At 40.1% G+C, this 20,409-nt stretch overlaps 3 protein-coding genes across 18 annotated transcripts in view; 1 reads left to right on the forward strand and 2 right to left on the reverse strand.

Moving 5' to 3' along the window:
• Positions 1–4,767, forward strand: part of anks1ab (ankyrin repeat and sterile alpha motif domain containing 1Ab) — a 50,611-nt gene extending 45,844 nt beyond the window's left edge. For 4 of the 15 annotated variants that reach the window (XM_037766145.1, XM_037766136.1, XM_037766170.1 and 1 more), the window contains one exon: positions 751–2,916. In XM_037766145.1, the coding sequence (XP_037622073.1) occupies positions 751–1,000 (250 nt within the window). In that variant the 3' untranslated portion in view covers positions 1,001–2,916. Of the gene's footprint in view, positions 1–750 lie in introns of all 15 variants that reach the window. The other 11 variants (XM_037766180.1, XM_037766193.1, XM_037766226.1 and 8 more) reach the window with 5 other exon arrangements.
• A 21-nt stretch (positions 4,768–4,788) lies between these two features.
• On the reverse strand, positions 4,789–14,997 carry LOC119486267 (T-complex protein 11 homolog). Its single transcript, XM_037766266.1, has 10 exons — positions 14,856–14,997; positions 13,325–13,415; positions 13,071–13,200; positions 12,833–12,953; positions 11,980–12,200; positions 11,488–11,624; positions 10,734–10,915; positions 9,363–9,544; positions 8,727–8,899; positions 4,789–8,087 (listed from the first exon to the last, which is right to left on the reverse strand). Exons 2-10 carry the CDS (start codon positions 13,401–13,403, stop codon positions 7,855–7,857), a joined length of 1,458 nt encoding a protein of 485 aa, XP_037622194.1. The 5' UTR covers positions 13,404–13,415; positions 14,856–14,997; the 3' UTR covers positions 4,789–7,854.
• A 1,658-nt stretch (positions 14,998–16,655) lies between these two features.
• phc2b (polyhomeotic homolog 2b (Drosophila)) overlaps positions 16,656–20,409 on the reverse strand; it is a 43,778-nt gene continuing 40,024 nt past the window's right edge. Inside the window, exons 14-16 of one of the 2 annotated variants that reach the window (XM_037774439.1) lie at positions 19,198–19,522; positions 18,924–19,107; positions 16,656–17,373 (exon numbers count right to left, since the gene is read on the reverse strand). In XM_037774439.1, the coding sequence (XP_037630367.1) occupies positions 18,953–19,107; positions 19,198–19,522 (480 nt within the window). In that variant the 3' untranslated portion in view covers positions 16,656–17,373; positions 18,924–18,952. Of the gene's footprint in view, positions 17,374–18,417; positions 19,108–19,197; positions 19,523–20,409 lie in introns of those variants that run through there. The other variant, XM_037774431.1, reaches the window with a different exon arrangement.

A 20,409-nucleotide genomic window follows, 5' to 3' on the forward strand; every position in this document is an offset into this window, starting at 1 on the left:
TGTCTCCTAGTTTTGTGGTTCTTAATATTTCAACCATAAGCGTTCTCATCCCTTTTACTTTCCCATCTCTCATCTTCATCTTACATTTCAGAAAAAGTTCTGTGGTTAAACACATTCAGGGAAGAGAGGGTTTCTTCTTGATGTGATTTACCATCTGTATATACGCTTCTATGAGGACTGTTGGCTTAATTGTGTCAGTGAAGATGGTTGAAGTTGTCTCTGTTGGATGGTTTTAAGCTCCCTTCTCATTTTTTTGTATAGCTATCTTTTTAAGACATGTTGAACTGAAGATGTCCTCCACATGCAGGCAATTTTCAAATGTATCTTGAGATTTTTTTAACCTTTTCAAATTCATATGTAGCTCTAAGTAAATCAGTGTTAATCAGTGTGTTTTGACTTGCTTATATTACGACAGTAGCACTCCTGTTTGTATATGAGCCACTGGTGTAGAGCACATGTTGCTTCTGAACTACTAATCAGTGTATTCTTTAACTCCCAGAGGGTCGTAGCTTTGGTTTTACTGCTGCTGCTTACAAGAGGCTGAGTGTATTTCCTGTCAGACATCATCCATGTGGTGGATTGAGCCCTGAGTGTCTGTGATTATAACCTGATCACTGGACTGTACCTCTAATCCACATGCACGTGTGAGCTGAGGACTTGTGACGTCAGTGTGGTGCACAATGGCCTCCACTGCCGCCCCGTCTCACGCCCTCCTCCTCTCGTCCCTCCTCCCTCCCTCCTCCCCGGCAGATCGACCCCCTGGAGATGGACGCCGATATGCACTCCCTGGGCAGCACCACCTGGCTCTTGGATCAGCGGGACACCCACAGGCGCCCCGTCAGCACCAAGTACGAGACCACCATATTCTGAGGCCGGATCCCCACAGCCGCTCCTCTGCACCCCCTCGTACTTTCCTCTCCCCTCTGCATCCGGTTCTTTATTTCTCTCTCTCACACACGCACACCTTTACTCATGCGAGCCCCGTGCCTTCTCACTGTGATGGTATAGCATCCCTCAGGGCAGCTTACTCCTGCACCCTCCTTTGCCCTGCCCAGCGACCCACACCAACCTCTTTTACCCGCCATGACAAACACTCCCGCGGCTCTCTCTCCCGTGCCTCCCCGACACCCCCCGGCAGCCTCCCTCGCCTGTTGCTGCTGCAGCCAATGGCGGAGCCCTGGAACGGATGATCCTGGACTGATCTCATTTTTACAGTGGCCCTGCTCTCTCAACCAAACTGCCTCTTCCTCCTCATCCTCCTCCTCCTCAACTTGCATCTGCCTCCAAATCCCCGATAGCTCCCAGAGGTTGCATCTTTATTCTTCTTCTTCTTCTGTTTCAGACCATTCTTTAAATTGATTCTCTGCAGGCAAAACGAGCATGCTCATTTTTTATTTCACCCTGTATCTAGACAACACATTGGCTTAAGTTTAATTTCCGGAAAGGTTACGATATTGAGTAAACTACAAACTTGTGTGTAATACAAAAAGGGTCAGTGTGTTAAACTGTTAAAGGAAGAGTTCAACATTTTGTGGAAAGGCGCTTATTTGTTTTAGTTAGATGAGAATATTGATACCACTCTCACATCTGTACAGTAAATATGAAGCTACAGCCAGAAACTGGCTAATTTAGCTTAGCATAAAGACCGGAAACATGGAAACCGTTAGCCTGGCTCTGTCCAAAGGTAAAAAAAAAATCCTGCTACCAATACCACCTGCTCAGACCTGGCGTTAACATGTGTCTCCACATGCGTCTTGAGTGACTACTGTGATCCGATTTCACTTTCCCACTCTAGAGGCAAATAAACACGTAGTAAACACATGGCTAATACAGCAGACATTGCGATGTAAAATTATAAAGAAAATACAGTTGTACTGACAGAATACATTAAACAAATTAAATATAAAATGTTAATTAGTGAGCTTTAGATGTGCTGGTAGCTAGATTCGGACAGATCTGTTTTCAGTCTTTGTGCTAACCCAAGTTAACCGGCTGCTGGCAGCAGCTTGATATTTACCGTGCAGATGTGAGAGTGGTATCAATATTGTCTGTCATTTTCCCCAAAACGTTGAACTTTTCCTTTAACGTGCCCTTTTCATATCGCACAGATCAAAGGCTTAGTCAATAAAATAAAAGCATGATTCCTTTTTTAAAAAAAAAAAATTTCAACATCACTTTTATTTATTTAAAAAATTCTGAATTGTTTTGTTGTTTTGCCTCAAGACAGTTATATATATATATTTTTCTTTCTCCATCTTTAGCCTGTCCTGTCTTACCAGGCATCTACCACTGTGAGGCACTATGAGGAGGCTGCTTTGCTAGCATGGGATGCAAGACGGACAATTAAATCAATGAAAGACAAAACAGCGACATGCAGCAAAGAACCTGTTTTCTTTTCTACGCATTTGTACAATACTCATAACAACACGATGGATTGGTCGTGAATCGATCACTGATGTCTGAACTCAAACGGACCAAGAACTGAACCTTCGTACACACACACACACACACACACACACACACACACACACACAGGAGGACAACTTTCCTACACTTTACCGAGGACAACAGCCTTACGTCATTTCGGTTATCTATAATCAACTGAAGCCCCCACCTTCCCCCGACCACCACCACCCAACAACTGCACGCCTCCCCCTTGCTTCTAAAAGACTTTTAAAAAAAAAGACAACACTTCTGATTTCCTGGTGTGAAACTGACTGTGACTGGCTGGGATGATGTTGTTCTCATGATGGTACAGTTTTGTCCAGATGAGAGTCTTTGCTCTGGCCTTTGTACCGCCCTGTCTGCAGTCTCTCAGCATTCATGGTAGCATCGAGAGACTGCAAATCACAGCATCTTCTTCTTGTCAATTTAAAAAAAAAGAAAATAACACTGTGTTAAAAACGTGGCACTATCCCTTTTAATACCTTATTTTCTTTTCTTACGGTGCAAATAGGACATTAGTGCATTTTGTGATACTTTTTGATAGACGGGGGCTGAGTGAAATACTTTGGGAAAGAGCGATTAAGACGGGATCTAGAAGGATCCCAACAAACCCAAGACAAAGAGAATACCACCAAACTGAATTACACAAGCATAGTGAGTGTACTGACATTGGATCCACAACACGATTTCATTTGACTCGTATATTAATGAGCCTGGAGCACAATTTGGTGCACATTTTTCCCAACATAGCATCTTATTATCATGATTACATGGGTAGGTATCCATGCTGCTTCACACCAATTTAGAATTAGGTACAGTACATGCAAAGTATGTCACTTGAAAATAAACGGCAGTGAAAAGATTTAATTCCACTACATTAAAAGAGCCAAATCTAAGTGTTGCTCTGATGTCGTGTTAATGCGAATGGATTTGCTATGCTGAGAACATGAGTTTATTTATTTATTTTTTTAAAGAATTTCCTTGCTGCACTGTGACTCAAAAATGCTCGTTGTGGAGTCGACACATATCTGTGGGTCCTCCCCTGTGTGCACTACCTACTGTGCGTGCTGTATGCCTTGTTTCTGTCTGTCCTCATGGGAGTTTGGACCGTTGCTGTTACATCACTGTCCACCGTCCTTGTTTTCTGTGTGCTGCAGCAGGAGATGTGAGGTATTGAGCTCCTCTCCAGCAGATAGTGTGTCTGGAGACTGACTTGTGTGCGGTACCGTGGCTGTGTCATTGCCACTCTGTTCTGACTGTTAGCTTCCACTGACGATGCATGTTGGCAGTGTTTTTTGTGTTTTTTGTACCCTTTGATGCACTTGGCCTGAGCAGTCGCTGTATGTACTGTAGCAGTGTCTTCGTCTCTTCTCACTCATCCGCCATTCGCTTTTTATGTTCCCTCCTCTCTTCGTCACACGCCATCACAGCGATCCATCCTCGTCCCTCCACGTCTCCATTGTTGTCATTCCTCCCAGCATTTTTGTCACGTATGTTCTTCCATTTTGTGTGTCACCAAGACAACCTGCTCCAGTATGGATGCATAATATAAAAGCATTACACTTTAATGAGCAGCAGCTATTTAAAGCAAGTTTTGGTGGCATGATTTGGCTGTGCATGTACCAGTCTTTTTTAACATTTTGGTGTTTTCCTTGTGTAGCTCACCCCAACGTTCAAGTTTCCGGATACCAAGCTGTGAGTTGAAGGGGAGCAGCCCGATGCGAGTGTGTGTGTGTTGAGTTTAGTGGGCAGAGCAGTGGAAAAAAAGGTAGAGGGAGAGAAAACGAGAGGTAAGCCTTATGCAACGCAGGGCCAACCAGCGCTACTACTCTGACATTTAGATCTCACTCTGTATATCCCCCTGCTCCTCCACTGCCCCCTGATATGAAACCCCAACACACAGACGAAAAGGTAACCTGTTGTCCCACATCAATGGCTAAACGGGACCTGTGTATCACTCCTGTCTTGAGAGAGAGAGGTCAGTCAGAAAAGGGTCAGGGCTATTTCCTGGCCTCCATGTGACTTTCTGATCTTGTCCTGTAGGTACTGTAATGTTTAGAGCACGGTAGACCATTAATGATATATAGACCATTAATGAGCATTTCTATTGATCCAGGTCTATTGGACTGAGATAGTAACTGTGGGAGTTATTAAGGGTAAAACAGAAATGTAACAAAGTGTAGAGAAAAAAAAACTGTACCAGCATACAATGCTTTGCCCATGTTTGTGGACAGAGTATGGTTTGTCAATGAAAATGTGATACTGTTTCAAATTTCAAAGCAATATTATATTAATGAAAAATTAAATAATACAATGACAAAAGAATCCCTCTCAAGTCTGTTGTCAGCATTGATTTTGTTTTATGGTTAAAAAATAAAACACAAGGAAAACATTACACCAGCTGTTTAAAATTCAAAGCGACAACATATCAATATGGTAATTATAATGTACAATTATACTATCAGTGTTTCCCCTGCTGTAGTGATTAGTGAATGGTGCGACTTCTAATCTCACCCAGCAATTAGCCCCAGTTTGTGAGTACCATGTGTTATATTACATTCAAGTCACAGAGCCAAGCATCTGATTTCTTAAAGTGCCAGATCATTATTGCTGTGTTGATGGTATTTCCAGAATCCTCTCTTCTAACTATGTAAATAAAAAAAATACAAAGTTTTACGTCAGTTATATTTGTTTATAATAATGTTACTTTCCATTAGATTCTATTTTTATATACAGTACAGTAACTTGTGCCATGCCAAATGTGCAAGGTGCTGTGATATTTCTGGCTACCTGGACTAGTAAATATAGTTGCAGTTTCAGAAACTGGTTAAAAATCTATTTTATGGTGCAAAAGACTAAATATTCTTTTAATTATATGGTTAAAGGAAGCTTTGAGTATTCTGAAAATACATACAGTCGGCATTCTTGACAATGCCCACAATACGTCACATCCGGTTTACGCCGTAGGGGAAAACAAAGCATTCGCTGCCATGCTCAAAAGCTGCTGTGTGGATTTCTGCACGTCAAATAAACGTAAAAATCTGAACCTAAAGTTTTATATTTTACCTAACAGAGAGACAGAATCTGATAGGAGACCGTCAGGATTGTACCATTCCCCTGTACAGCAACCCAGGTCTGATGAAGCTTTTCTGTCACTCTCCAGGATGGCTTCACATCACAACAAAACAGATGAGTGTCTGACCTAGACATTTTGTGATGGATTGCAACCCCTGCAAAGCCACTGGTAAAGAAGTTGTGAGCCTCCAAGGTACTGCAGTTCTTGAGGTTGCACTGTGTGTAAATCCCTACGTGATATTGCACATGTCAAAACATAGGCTAATGGCATTGAGTAACATTACCGTTGCTACTGTCTTGAAACTGCATGAAGTTCCCTCAAATATTCAAGTTTATTACATCATAACATTATATGGCTGTAGGGTATTGATATTATAAAGGTTTAATTCATATACTGATTAAATGTCACTCACCAGGCGATTCACCCAGATAGCAGAAAATATCTGGGAATGGCACTTGGGCCATTTAGTTGGATCATTTGTGCAGTCTTTTATAAGACATGGACAATAATCTACTCAGATTCTGTCTACTTTTTGTATGTAACGTTCTTTGTCAAGTGAGGATAAGGACTCTATATAAGACATGGCACTTTTGTACGTAAATTTATGATATTAAAAACTGCGCTTTCCTAGCATATCCGGGTGGTGGAAAAGGATTGTTTCCCCCACGACTACTCAGCCCTAAACCACGCCACCAACTATGACACGAAAGCGACTGTATGTATACCTTCAACACAGCAGGAAATGTTGATAAAAGACCATTTGAAAAGATTGCCAAGAATTTAATGTTTCAGAAAATGCTTACCTCTGTGACTCGCGCAAGTTTTGTCATCAGTTCTGCTCGGAGCTGTTAAAGGATCACACCAGCATGTTTTATGGATACAAATCCCTTATGCTAACCGTTCTGCAAATTATAATATATTCATTCATTATTTAATTTCGTACAATATGAAAATATGCTATCTGACTCCTGGAACTCGCTTCAGTAATAAGAAAAAATACAAAATTACAGGTTTCAAGAGAGTAATCTGTAGCGCTCTGTTTAAAGGTGTTAATGATAACATTTTTATTCATACAAATAATTTAAATTAAACGTTATAGTTCCCTCAATGTATAACAAAGATGTATATCAGAGGGGATTTAGGGTAGCCGACTGAACCAGGGTTGGTGATTGTTAGAAAGACTAACCAAGACGATTTTGGTGAGTTTTATTTTGTTTCTGTCGAGTTTGAATGAAGTGTGTTTTACAATGCTTCGCGCTAGAACAGCTGATCTCCCAGTTGAAACTACGGCAGCAGGGGAAGGGGTGCCGCGCACACACACACACACATACAACCCTAATGTAGATCTATAGCTACATGCTGCAAAATGACTTCATTACTTTACCATAAAAGATTCATCAAAGAGTCTCACTCCACTCCACCATAAAATATGCAGGTTGTCCAACAAACTGGCAACCATCTGTTGTAAGATAAATGCAATGGAACATCTAGTGGCTGAATGTTATCAATGTTATCAATAGCACCTTTAAGCTTTCAGTTTGTTTGGTTTTGTGTTTAGCTTCGCCCGTTATAAGTGTATCCAGTAATAGTTCTCCCAGAATATTGTTTTAAATTCATCGAGGTGAACGGTGATGCCTTACAGAATTTTGATATCAGTATTTTGATTTGTTTAGTGGAGTGAATCAGGGCTGTCGAAAAATGGAAAATTAATCAATTTGATATATACTTTATATACAAATAAGTACCTGTTTGGTACACCACCTCCCACTAATACCAACTACTCTAGGGGAAACATTGAGTATATTTTTGGTTTATAATCAAACGTGCAAAAAAAAAAAAAGAATCATAAAAAGTGCACAGTCTTTGGTAAATTATACATAAACATCTGTCAACATAAAGTTAAAGAAGAGAAACCAGCTACATACGTATTATTTACAAACTATTAGCATAATCTTTGGTACTTGATGTTTTTCCTGAGGGTGTTTATCTTGAGATGAAGTTAAACCAACAAATGTGTTTTTATCAGGAAATTCTTTTCAAAGCCATTTCATGATCAGTCTCTTGTTATGACTCTTTTCATTAACACACTACAAACTATTTGTTACTCTTGTCCGGGTGAAAACCGTTTCTCATTTTGTTTTACAAAATTTGTTGAGTTGAATTTGTGAGTCAGACTTTTTTGTTAAACACCTGAAAAAATATAATAATATACAACTTTTTCTTTCATGTCTTTCCCTTAAACATTTACTGTATTTACACTCTATAGCTACACATTCAGAGCCAAATGGCATCTTATATTAAGGTCACCCGCTTTTGTGTGGGTCGCCCTCAGCCTAGCGTGAGTCCTCACCGGTCTCGGCCTCTCCTGGTGGGAACAGCAGTTTCCTGAGGATGGGTGCGTAGAAAGGACCAAAGACCGTTCGGTTGAAGTGGATGATTCGCCCAAAGGCCGTCCCCAGTTCGGCTAGCTCGGCGCTCACCAGCCTGAGGGGAGCGGGCAGCTCTGGACTCCTTTTAGCGAGGCCGCCCTGCAGCATGGCCTGGAGGAAGCCCTGAACCCTTTCCCCTGTGTTTGATGGAGAGAGGGATGAGGGGGTGGAGGGAGAGAGAAGGAAAGAAGTCAGCTCTCTGCAGCAGCACAAATCCAAGTTTAAAAACATCCATGTGGACATGTGATAACCAAAACTAAATGACATTATAACGCATGTTCTCTCCTACTGATTAAAATATACTACCATATACTGCATTATTCTGTGACTATTTTGATCATCAAATTAATAATTTTTCAACCAAGAAAAAATGCCAAACATCCTCTGGTTCCAGCTCCTCAAATGTGAAGATCTGCTGCTTTTCTTTGTCACATATGAGAGCAAACTGAATATTCTTTGGTTTTGGACTTTGGTTGGAGAAAACGATCGATGTGAGGATGTCAGCATATACGTAGCTGTCAATTGAGAAAGTAATGGGTGGAATAATCAATAATGAAAATACTTGCAAGGCATGTTTCTCTTGTCAAGTGAAAATGGTGCATCGACAAAAAAAACAGAATTGTTGAAACCACACCTTAAATGAAATAAAAATAACAACCACCAATATCCAGCTACGAATACTTAGAAACTAAAATCTAATATGTGGATTTATACCATTTCCCTCCCATTTGTATTTCAATTAATCATTGATGTAGCCCTCTTGTGCTCAGCCTGACCTATGAGTGTGCGGACAGGATTGTTGTCCTTCCACAGCTCAGATATTTGTCCTTTCAGCAGATCCTGGCTCTCCTGAGGCATCGCTGCTCCTCCCTGGCCGCTCACAGCTTCGGTCACCAGCTGCAGCACTGTCTCCCCGAGCCCAAGCAACGCCCCCTTCAGGTCAGCTTCCCTGCAGCACCAGAAACCAGCATGAGACAAATTACCTGCAGAGTTCATTAGATGTGTGTTAGGTCACAGGCCAATGAATTTATCCATTTATTATCCATTTATGAGTGTTGAGCAAAGGGTCCTGCGACTCGTGGCAGTCAGTAAATAAGGGTCTTTAATAACATCTAGGTTTCTCAGGTTTAGATTAAGTAGAATGACATGTTAATAAAGGTGATTAAGAGGAGAAGTAGCCCGTGCTACATTTTTATTGCAGCTTGGAGTGTGAGCAGGCCTTGAATATCACAAGCTGCTGTTCCACATTTATCCACTAATCATGACGGGGCTTCTCTTGAAAAGAAAGAATGAGGTTAGCTGGATCTGTTCTGACAAGCTAGTTGCCTCCTGTCGCCTCCATTGGTTTCCTTCTCATACGATACCTGTTCCCCATGACAGCCAGTACATGCATCACCACATCCCCCTCTTACCTGGTGTGACTGCCCTCCAGCAGGGCAGTGATGGACTGCCTGAGTTTACCTACAAACCCCTGCAGGGAGAAAACGGCACCCCCACACTGAGCGTTGGTCAGCAGCAGCACCGACGCCTCCACGACCAGCATCTGGAGCCGCTGGCCCAGGGCGTCCAGGCGGGCTCGGTCCATCAGCACAGTCTGTGTGTGTGCAGGTCAGGGTCACGTGTCAAATGGTTAATCACAGGGAATTTGCAGCTTAAATAAGAGCCTATCCAAAAAAAAACAACAGCTACATCTAGATGATAACACTCTGGGTTTTGGATATGAAAAGTTTCACTGGGTACGCGACAGTGATTCTCAACCAGGGGTAATTGGACATTTGCCAGGTGCGTGGAAAGATTGTACAGTAGCTTGGCTAATTTAAAAAAAAAAAAAGAAATTACAATTTGATTAAAAAATCAAAATAAAATACAAAAAATGGCTGGCTGATCGGAATCATTAACAAAATTCCTGAATCCGGATCATTATCCGGATCGCCAACAAAATCAAATGGATTTCATTCAAATCAATTGCAGACTTTTGGAGTAATCCTGCTAACAGACAAACCAACGAACCAACGAACCAACGCCGGTGAAAACATAACCTCCTTCTTAGGCCTTCGGCCTTAGCCGAGGTAATTAATGAGTGGAACATGATAAACGTCTATGTAAGTATAATATTGTTATTTTAATTGTGGTGAAAACTGGGACAATTTGTTAGTGACTGTTGAAAACCGTTTTTTTTTAATCTGTTTTACAGATATTTGTCGGGACTCGGGACACGTCAGCTTGTCTGGTTTCGTCTGGTTTCGTCTGGTTACCGTGAGCTAAAAGAAATGGATAAATGTTTAAAATTGTTGGCTAAAAGTTATGGACAAAAATTGCTGAAATAGCTAAAAGTAGCTTAATGGATAAAACGTTAAAATAGATGGCTAATGAAATAAATATATAGGTGAAATTGTTAGCTAAAAGAAATGGATAAAAGTTTGAAACTTTCAGCATCAGCAAACTTGACTAAATCACCTAAACATTGCTAGTTTGATTATATTCTGAAGACATTGTTTATATAATTAAATGTATTAAGTAACATGGAGTTTAACATCAGTTCAAATGAACACATCTGAAACATGATGGGTGATGTTGACGAAGGAGTACTTGAGTTCGTCTGACAGTGCTGCGTCAGGACATCAGACTGAAAAGGTGCTGCATGAGCTCTAATGTGTTGTCACATGCTTTGACGTGCAGCGGGGTGAGGAGGAGACGGAATATTTCCTGATAATCAATAAAATATCACTCAAATGAAAAGGCAAAGTGTAGTGTGATGTAATGTTTTGCAGGCTGCAGCTGACCTCGGGATATTTCTGGTCTTGGGGGTCCCAGTGTAGCAGACGCATGTAGGCCTGGTTGAGGACAGCGGCGGCGCTGACGGGACCTCGGCTGTCAGGACTGGGAGACTCAGACCGAGCTCTGACGGCCGCCGCCTCTTCGGACGCTGCTGCCTGAAGCCAAGCGGTGGTATCGTCCAAACAAGCTGAAGACAAACAGTAAATTACATATTCTAAAGATAACAGTCACACATGATTAAGCTCTACTGCAATGACACTGAATTACCAGAGGAGTCACACGGGGTTGTGAGTGAAACAGACACTCCCTAAGGAGGATGAGGACTAAAACCAGTTCAATTATGCTCACAGCACATTTGCTTCACTCTCACAGCATCTGTACCAAGAATTACCTTCTCAAAAAACAGACACCTTCTGCAATAAAAACTAAAACATTACTTGTATGAATAGAACATTATTGATACTTATTAACCACATTAATTCATTTGCTAACAAAATGTATTTAGGAGGATTAATTTTTTAGAAAATCTCTAATTAGCCAGCGATACTTAGACAAGCTATCCGAGCCAGAGGTCACTGATTGGCTGTCAAGCTCTTCACTTAATCTACGAGAAGCTTGAAACAGTGCTTCAGAGCAACAAGGGTCAAAATCAGTTTAATTGAAAAGAATAAATTTCACAGTCGCAGAGTCACCTTTATCATCTGTCACTCACACTGCAGCAGTAAAGTCAGGTATAGAGATTTAAACACCCTTACTCACCCGGCTGCTTGTCCAGGATCTGCTGGAACTTGGCCCTCTCGTACTGCACGGCCTGCGGCAGGAGGTGAGGCCGCAGGCTCTGGATGGTGAAGTTAACCATGTCGGTCTTCATCAGGCCCAAGACGCGGAAGATCTCCCTGAGGGGAGGGCAGGGGAATCAGTTTTGGGTGAGACAGCTTTTTTGGAAAAATTACAAATGCAAGCATCAAACTTTATTTATGTAGCACTTCTCAAAACGGAAGCAGTGCTTTACAGGAAGAAGAAAACCTTCAATGAACTGAAAGTCAAAAACTTTATTCAGCAAATGAAGAGTATTTACTGTACTTTAGATCTGATGTAATAATGTGGTTTAGCAGTGATATTTATGGAAATACAGTTGGCGACAGACCCTGGATTTGTGTAAAAATGGGTCAAATAAACTATTTATTTATATATATATATATTTATCCATAGTAGACACAAGCTTTAAAATGGTGTTAACCTGCATCTCACCTCAGGAGCTCCACAGGGTCCCGGAGGTCCCTCAGTGCCCTGATCGCTGGGTCCCGCACAGGTGCACATAAAGACGCCATGGTGTTGATGACGTATCCTGCCAGTCGGTGGAGATCCAGAGCTCCGTGATCGACCTCCTGCTGGATCAGCTCCATGTCCAGCACCTCGTCCAGCTGGGATCTCAGTCTGACGTGACCGGGCAGCAGCAGGGACTGAAGCATCTAAAGGTAAATATATGAGGTGGCCTTTAGTGAAGTTTATATACAGAAAATTTCAGTTTAGCCAATTAATTAAAAATATAATCCCTAAAATCAACAGATCAATATTATTGGCCGTTTTATCTCAAAACAGTTACTGTACATGTTGGCTGGTAAATAACAAAAAAAAACAGTAATGCCAAAAATATGTGTGAGGTCATTTAGAAACGATATTGCTGTGAGAGCACAAGCACTGTAGTACAGGGCTTACGCAGGTATATGAGGTATAACCCCCTCTTTTTCTGGTGGTTTACACTATACCGACTTATCAGCAAAAAATACATTGGAATATAAAGGAGAGAGTATACCCACTTCCTCCTCAGACACCTACCGTAACCTACCCATCTACCTAGTAGTACACCCACCTCATCAACAACCACTACTGACAAGTATATTTTTCATCTGCAAGATCTCCTGCTTTATGTTTATTTTCCTGTGAATAACAGCTCTGACCACGTGTTTATGTTGTCATCTGTCCACACAGTATACACTCTGTTTTGATCTTCAAAGCATATGAGAATGAATGGGGTCAGAGGTCTCAGTAGAACATCTTCCTCTGCTACTAATGCCTCTGATGTGATGCCGTACACACTTACAGTCTTGACTTCCTGGAGCAGAATGACAGCATGGCTGTAGTTTGGAGGATCGCTGTTCAGCTGCTCTTGAAGACTGTCCCAAAACGCCCGGTGAACGATCTCCGTCACTCTGCCCTCCAGGCTACAGAAGGAAAAACGGTTTTAAAAAAAAAAGCTCAAAAGAGACTTAACTCTCAATTAATTTTGGAAATAAGAATAACCAAGGTCACTTTCGCTGTGGCAGAGTGTTTTTTCTTGCCTGTCTGTAGGAGGGCTCCTGTGTTTGAAGCAGAAGTCTCCATTCAGCACTATCTCATGTGCGAGGTTCAGGTTGGAAACACAATTTTCCAGCTCCATCAGACTGGATAATGAGGCGGTGGGTGGGCTCCCTGACACCAAAGACAGGACACACACACCCTCAGATAATTAAAGCTGCCACGGTGGTAATAATTCAATTACTAATGGTCCCTGAACGTGCCTGAACACAATAACTGCCATAATAAAGCTTCATACCTGTGGGAGAGTCAAGTTTTTCCAGACAGGGAAGGTCAGCAGGGGAATCATCAGCATCCTCATCTCTTTGATTTGGCATTTCAGCAAAAGTCTAGACATTTAAATTACTCAGTAACTCAACAGAGCTTGGTCACAATGTGTACAATTAAACATATTAAGAGCTGTAATTATTAGCAGATTAATCGATTACTCAACCGTCAGAAAATCAATCAACTATTTCCGATATGATTGATTTATCATTTTAGTGATTATTCAAGCAAAATTGCCAAAGATTTGATAGTTAGTTATTAGTTAGTAGTAGTTATTTGATAGTTGGATTTTTTTTGTCATATTTGATAGTAAATTAAATATCATTATAATCACATTGAGAGAAAATCATCTGCTGACTAATTGACAATGAAAATAATTGTTAGCTGCAGCCCTAAAAATATTATAAATAAACAAATGTGCTATCATGGCGGTTAAAAAAATATTTTACAGTTGAAAAAAAATGGTGGAAGAATACACAAATAATTAAGTGAAAGTAAAAGTAACAATACCAGTGTAGAAATATCCATACATAATGTACATTATAATATTGCATTACTGTATAGCTAATTATGGATGCATTCATGTGTAAAGGTGGGATCAATAAAGTCTTATCTTTATCTATAAATAATTCATCAGAATTTATTTGTTGATTAGATTTCATCTAAATCAGTAAAAAGTAACTACAGTTATCAAATAAATGTGGATAAAAGTGGAGTACAAAGTACAATATTTGCCTCAGAAGGGTCCAAACCTCTGATTGCTGCTACACAGGTGATTGAGATGAGTTAATTAGTGCAATCTGACACACACACACACACATACAAACACATAATTACTGTTATTAATTACACCTGTGATTACTCTGCAATGAAAAGCCCCTTAACAGGAAGCTCAGGATGGTTTTCAAAATAAAAGCCCCCAACTCTCACTGTGTATTAACAGGAAACTAGGGATGGACCAAAATAAATATATAAAACTTAATTTTCTACCCAAATACTACTTTCTGTCTAACAACTTCCAGTTTTAAATGCTCATTTTCTACCGACTTGTAGTTTTAAAGGTTTAGTTTATTAGTAATAGATAAAATAGCAGAAAATGGAAATACTCAGATCATACATACACAGTGGGGGAATGTAACTAAGTACATTTACTTATTTAAGTACAATTTTGAGTCATATTATTTCTTTATATTAATCGTGTCTCTAGGTGGAGGCTTCAGATAAGACCAGTGGGTTTTTTGCCTCTTCCTGCACTTTATATTATTAATTATTTTTTTTGTTATGTTGTATAGTCTTAAATTGTGCAAAATAAAAAATAAAAAAATAAATATAAAACACTGTTTTATATAGATAAACATTGTTTTATATCTATAATTCCACCACTGAAAAAAGCAAAGGTCATACATACCTGCGGTTAAGTACAACAATGTCAACATATGATCAAAAACAAGCCTAAAATAGCACAGTGACGACAATTAGACACTTTTTGGAGACTAACTTACCTGTCGTTGGTATTTCAGTGAATTTATTAAGACTTAAAAATATGAAAAACGCGAGTTTACTAAGAGAAAAGTTACAGAAACTGTAACTCTGTTAATGTTTCTGGTGTTTACAGTCTCCTACAGTCAGTCTGCAACACCCACCTTCAAGTTTAAACCTGGGATAAACCATTCTGATAAGGATATAGGGGGTCTCAAACATTAACAGCGTTTGTTATCGTTTTAACACATTATCTAAACATGTATGTGCGATTGTACCGTGTTACCAAATGACAAAATGTAGACACAAACGGCTTTAAACGGTTTAATATTAATAATTTCGATGAAAATACAGGAAAAGGCGACGGCTTCATTTGGTTTGGTCCGTTCTCAAATGAAAACAGTGGGCGTGGTCAGTGCTGTAGGTTTCTGACGCAGCAGCGCGTCACTGGTCCCTCACTGCCTTTCAAAACAAAACCTGTTTGAACGCCCCTTTGTAGTGCAGTGTTTGTATAAATGGTCTATTGTATGAGACAATTAAGAGTGAACAGCTGGAAATGTCCCGTTTCTGTGCGTTAAAACTGCAGAGTATGAACAGTGAACACAAACAATAATAATGTATTACAATTATACACTTTTCTAGATACTATTTATGTATGGTGTACATACCTCTATTTTTCCATTTTCCTTGACCCCCCTCAGTTTTACACTTTCTACAATTCTGTCCCTAAAATCTCTGAAAATATATTTTTTTATAAATGCAAAATATAATTTTTTTTTAACTCAGTTTTAAAGCTAGAGTTAAGATACTGGCATCATATAAAACTAGAAAAAACATAAGGAATCCATTGGTCCATGTCATACTGGCTTGTCCGGAAGGACGTTAAATAACGCTCCAAACTTAAACTAAATTTTGGCGAAGGAAAACTGTCATGATCATTTTCAAAGGAGTCCGTTGACCTCTGACCTCAAGATATGTCATTGAAAATGGGTTCTATGGGTACCCACAAGTCTCCCCTTTACAGACATGCCCACTTTATGATAATCACATGCAGTTTGGGGCAAGTCATAGTCAAGTCAGCACACTGACACCTGTTGTTGCCTGTTGGGCTGCAGTTTACCATGTTGTGATTTGAGCATATATTTTATGCTAAATGCAGTACCTGTGAGTGTTTCTGGACAATGATGCCAAAAATATACTGCCTACTGCCACTTTAATTGATTTCCAATAATAAATATACATGCATTTGCATAAAGCAAGTATATTTGTCCACTTCCATGTTGATAAGAGTATTAAATATTTGACAAATCTCCGTTTAAGGAACATTTTGAATAGATAAAAAATGCGCAATTAATTTGTGATTAATCGCGATTAATTATTTTAATCGATCGACAGCCCTAGTTTTTATCTTTTATATCTCCTACACTCCATGTAGTAAAGTTGGTAAAAAATATTCAGAAACATTATTGACAGTTTTTGTACTTCATCTACATGGGATGTATAAAGATGATCTTACCTTATTTGGTAATTATTAGTGCTGAAATTGTCTGCAGATTAGCTGACCAACATAATATAAATCAACAAAACTTCAATGACAGACAAATTGTGATTTCTAAAAAAAAAAAAAAAAGCAAACATTTTGTGGTTCTTAATACACAAATGTGACAATTTGTGGCTTTGCTCTCTTTTATATAATTGTAAACTGATTATCTTTGGGTTTTTGTTTTCTTACAAACCAGGATTTTTTTTCATACCTTTGCAAAGGCACTCAGACAGAGATTAATATTGACTTTTTCTTTCACACAGACGCACACAAAAAACGGCCCAAGAAAGAACTGTATTGCAAATTATTTATAATTGCAAAATGTCATGTAACAAACTGTTTTGATAAATACAAGCATTTGACAAAGCCTTATCTAAAAAAGTTGACCTTCCATCACAGCCACAAAACACAAATAAATTTGAACATATTTCATTAGAAAAAAAAGCGTTAGAAAAACAACTCCTGGGCCATGATATTTATACATTTGCATATTTCAAAATATTGAACACAATTAAATTTCTGTTTTAAAACAAGGATAACTTAAAAAAAAAAAAACCAACAGCTTCACACTTAGTTTCAGTCTTTCTCCTCAATCAAGCTGCTATGTACATATAAACTTGTTTGCATTGCTGCATAAATGCTGCTGCTCTCACTTTAGGTGGAGTGTCTCATAACATTAAAGCAAACGAAAAGGAAAATAAGTGCCAAAAGTCGGGCTGTGCGAAGAGAGCAGCACACCCGAATTGTTCCTCAGATAACTTAGTGTCCTCCTATGAAACCCAGACAAGAAATCAATGTCACATTTTAGTAAATTATTTTGGAAAAAGCGGTGAAAAATCATTTGTAAGCAGTTTAAATCTACAGGAGGAAAAGCTGGCAAGTTCCTCATGAAAGGGAAATCAATGTCACATAAGAAACTGCGTAAACGGTTTCTCTGCATTCAGTCTTTGTATTCCAGAGCCGTGAGAATCTTATTGTGAGAAAAGGCGAAGGAGCATCTACTGAATAAAAATGAGAAAATTAATGAATGCAATCTTCCATTGCCAGCCACACGCACAAAGAAGAAATGGTTCTCTTTCATTCACACACTAACAAAACTGTACAAAACACATCTCTAATAATAATATAATAATAATTCATTCAGACTTCACTCACGTTTGTCTCAATGCCTTAATTCAGTGACGACCGTGTTGCAGTATGACTCAACCCAAGCACAACTGAGCTGTGGTGCACTTTGGCACGACTTGTTCTCTCAACATTTAGTTTTCTTCCTCGTTTCTTTCCCCATTCAATCCTGCTATTATCAAAGAATCTGTATCTAGACGTGTTATCTGGATAATGATATAGTATTTAATAAAGACCTTTGCATCTACACCTGATATTAATAAGTGCTCTTTGTTATCGCAATTCTGCCCTCATTATGTTCAGATCTAATAAATGCAAAATAGGTACACAACACAGCATGTCTCAGGTCAAGAAAAGCAATGCTGCTGTATGGACTCTACTTGTATTTGCTTTGCAGAGGATTTGTATCTTTACAATATCACGATACTTAAGTCATGATACAATCTTATTGCGATATGCTGAGTATTGTGATAAGATATATTGTGATATATTACCTTTTTTCAACTGCAAATTATGCAGTTTGTCAACATCTGTTTTATCTAAGATACAGTTTTCACTCTGTTCATCTGAGAGTTTTCATTCGCATAGCTTGAGGTCAGAGGTCAAGGAACCCCTTTGAAAATGGCCATGCCAGTTTTTCCTTTGGAGCGTTATTTAGCATTCTTCCTGACTAGCTAACATGACATGGTTGGTACCAATCGATTCTTTCTGTTTTCTACTTTTGTATGATACCTGTATCTTCACTCTAGCTTTAAGATTGAGCCCGTTACAACCTCTGAAAGACAGAATAGCGGCCGGGCAAACCGTCAGATTGTTAAGAAGATAATAGATAATATAATAAAAGCATACTTGACGTCCGTGTATCAATACAATATTGCCACGCAAAATATCGCGATGCTATGCTTTATCAATTTTTCCCCCCACCCCTAGATCTGATCGCAATGTAGGCCAGACAACACCCAAAGCAGGTCTAGTGGCTCCAATAGCAGTTCCAATGCAATGTGTTCTGCAAGCATTTACACCAAGCGTTAACATGACTTGTTCCTTATCCTTATCCTTTACCAGGCGTAAACAGCAAAAATATTCAGTCATTTAATGTGCATCAACATTTTAGAATATGGCACAGATCTCACTGTGGCTCCTGATTTGAACCCGTGAGTGAATGTAAACACAGACGAATAGCTTTCGGTGCTCGAGCTGCAACTCTAATATAACCACCGTCAGTCCTAAGGATGACAAAGTTTATAAGGTTAGTGAGCACATGCAGATTAATGTGAGTGAGATTCAAAGGGAACCAGACCAGTAGTGGGGAGGAGGCGGGGTCATAGTGCAGTCAGTCTGTGTCGTCAGTGCTACAATGACATCGTTTAGTTTTACACACTGCTCTTCTCTCACACAAACACAAACATACAAATAGACGTACTAAGATGAATGCACGACACTCTTTTCCTGCTAAGAGTCTTTGAGCATGTTGATGCGTGCGAAGATCTTGAGTGCGGGTCCCAGTTTAATGTTCATGGTGCTCATGAGGTGGTCCTCCTTCAACAGGAGCAAGGCCTGTCCGTCAATCTCCTGAGAGCGAAACTCGTCTGCTATCTCCTGACAACCTGCAGAGGAAGAAGTATAAATTAGTCACACTAAAAACAGGATTCATAAGCAAAAAGAGTGTAAGTTAATGCTGCGTTTACTCCTCTGACCTGGCAGCGAACGGATGAACTCGTAAACTTCTTCCACGTTCCACTTGGTGGGGTCGTTGGGTAAGAAGCGCTGACAGAGCGAAGGCGAATCTCTAACGACGCAGCCCTCCTGATCCGAGGCCCTGCTGGGATGCCGGTGGACGGGGACCTGAGCCGGGACCGGAGCCGGTGCCAGGGGTCCCGAGCTGGCAGCCGACAGGGGAGACGGCGGCTCCTCGTAGCTGGACATGTCCGAACACGGGCTGGAATCCTCCTGACTGGGCTGCGAGGGATGCGGCGAGGATACAGAACCGCCCTGAGTCTGCTGCGGCGACGGGGACAGCTTCTGAAAGGTAAAATTAGTCGAGCATGACGTCAAGGCTCGCCATCTGAGAAATGAATGGCTCATCAGTAAAACACCGCTGGGACATCGTGTTAGGCACAGCAAAGATTAAAGGGGGTAATAAGTGTGATTTATACTGTACAATAGCGTTAAATGAGTATAAAACACCTGCAGCGATTTGATAGGGCTGTTTGATCGATACCAGCGCCTCGACAATTACTTTGTCAGGTGCTGAACCCTCTGGATTATAAAACTCACTTCCTGGTCCAAACATGAAACAAAAGCACCCCCCACTGGAAGTTCAGGAGCCAACCCTCAAGGCATTACATAACTCAGAACATTTGGGTTATAAAACCTTAAAAAGACTGTTCTCTCCAGCCAAAAAAGACAATCAGTATCATTATTTGGTGTCATCTAAAGTTCGTGTCCCTATTGTAAAAATTTAACTTTTTTGTGTCATTACAAGTTTCAGTATTTCAAGGAAGGCAAAGTCAGGTCACAGGATATCGAGAGGTGCTAAAGCCGGTTTCCACCAAGAAGTTCATAGTAATTTTAGTCCCAGGAACTACTTTTCAATGAACTAAAAGGTTCCTTCAGCCCATTGTTGTCTGCGTTTCCACAGCGATCTAAAAACCTGCGAAGATTAGGCGAATTTGTCCGCTGACGTATGAAAAGCAACATGACATTGTGACGAGGGCTGCTGGTGGTTGCAGGGGTAAACACACTCTGCAGCTAACTCGTGCCATCTCTCTCTTTTTTTTAAAATGAGTCGGGAAGTCGACAACAAAGCCTAACTTTACTTTTAATATTATCAAACAAAGAGAAATACTCCCCTCGTCCTAAATCGATACTAGAGTACTTCCTTGTTTTATGAATGAAGCGGCACAGTT

Source organism: Sebastes umbrosus, chromosome 1 (assembly GCF_015220745.1).
Source record: "Sebastes umbrosus isolate fSebUmb1 chromosome 1, fSebUmb1.pri, whole genome shotgun sequence".
NCBI classification, from domain to species: Eukaryota; Metazoa; Chordata; class Actinopteri; order Perciformes; family Sebastidae; genus Sebastes; species Sebastes umbrosus.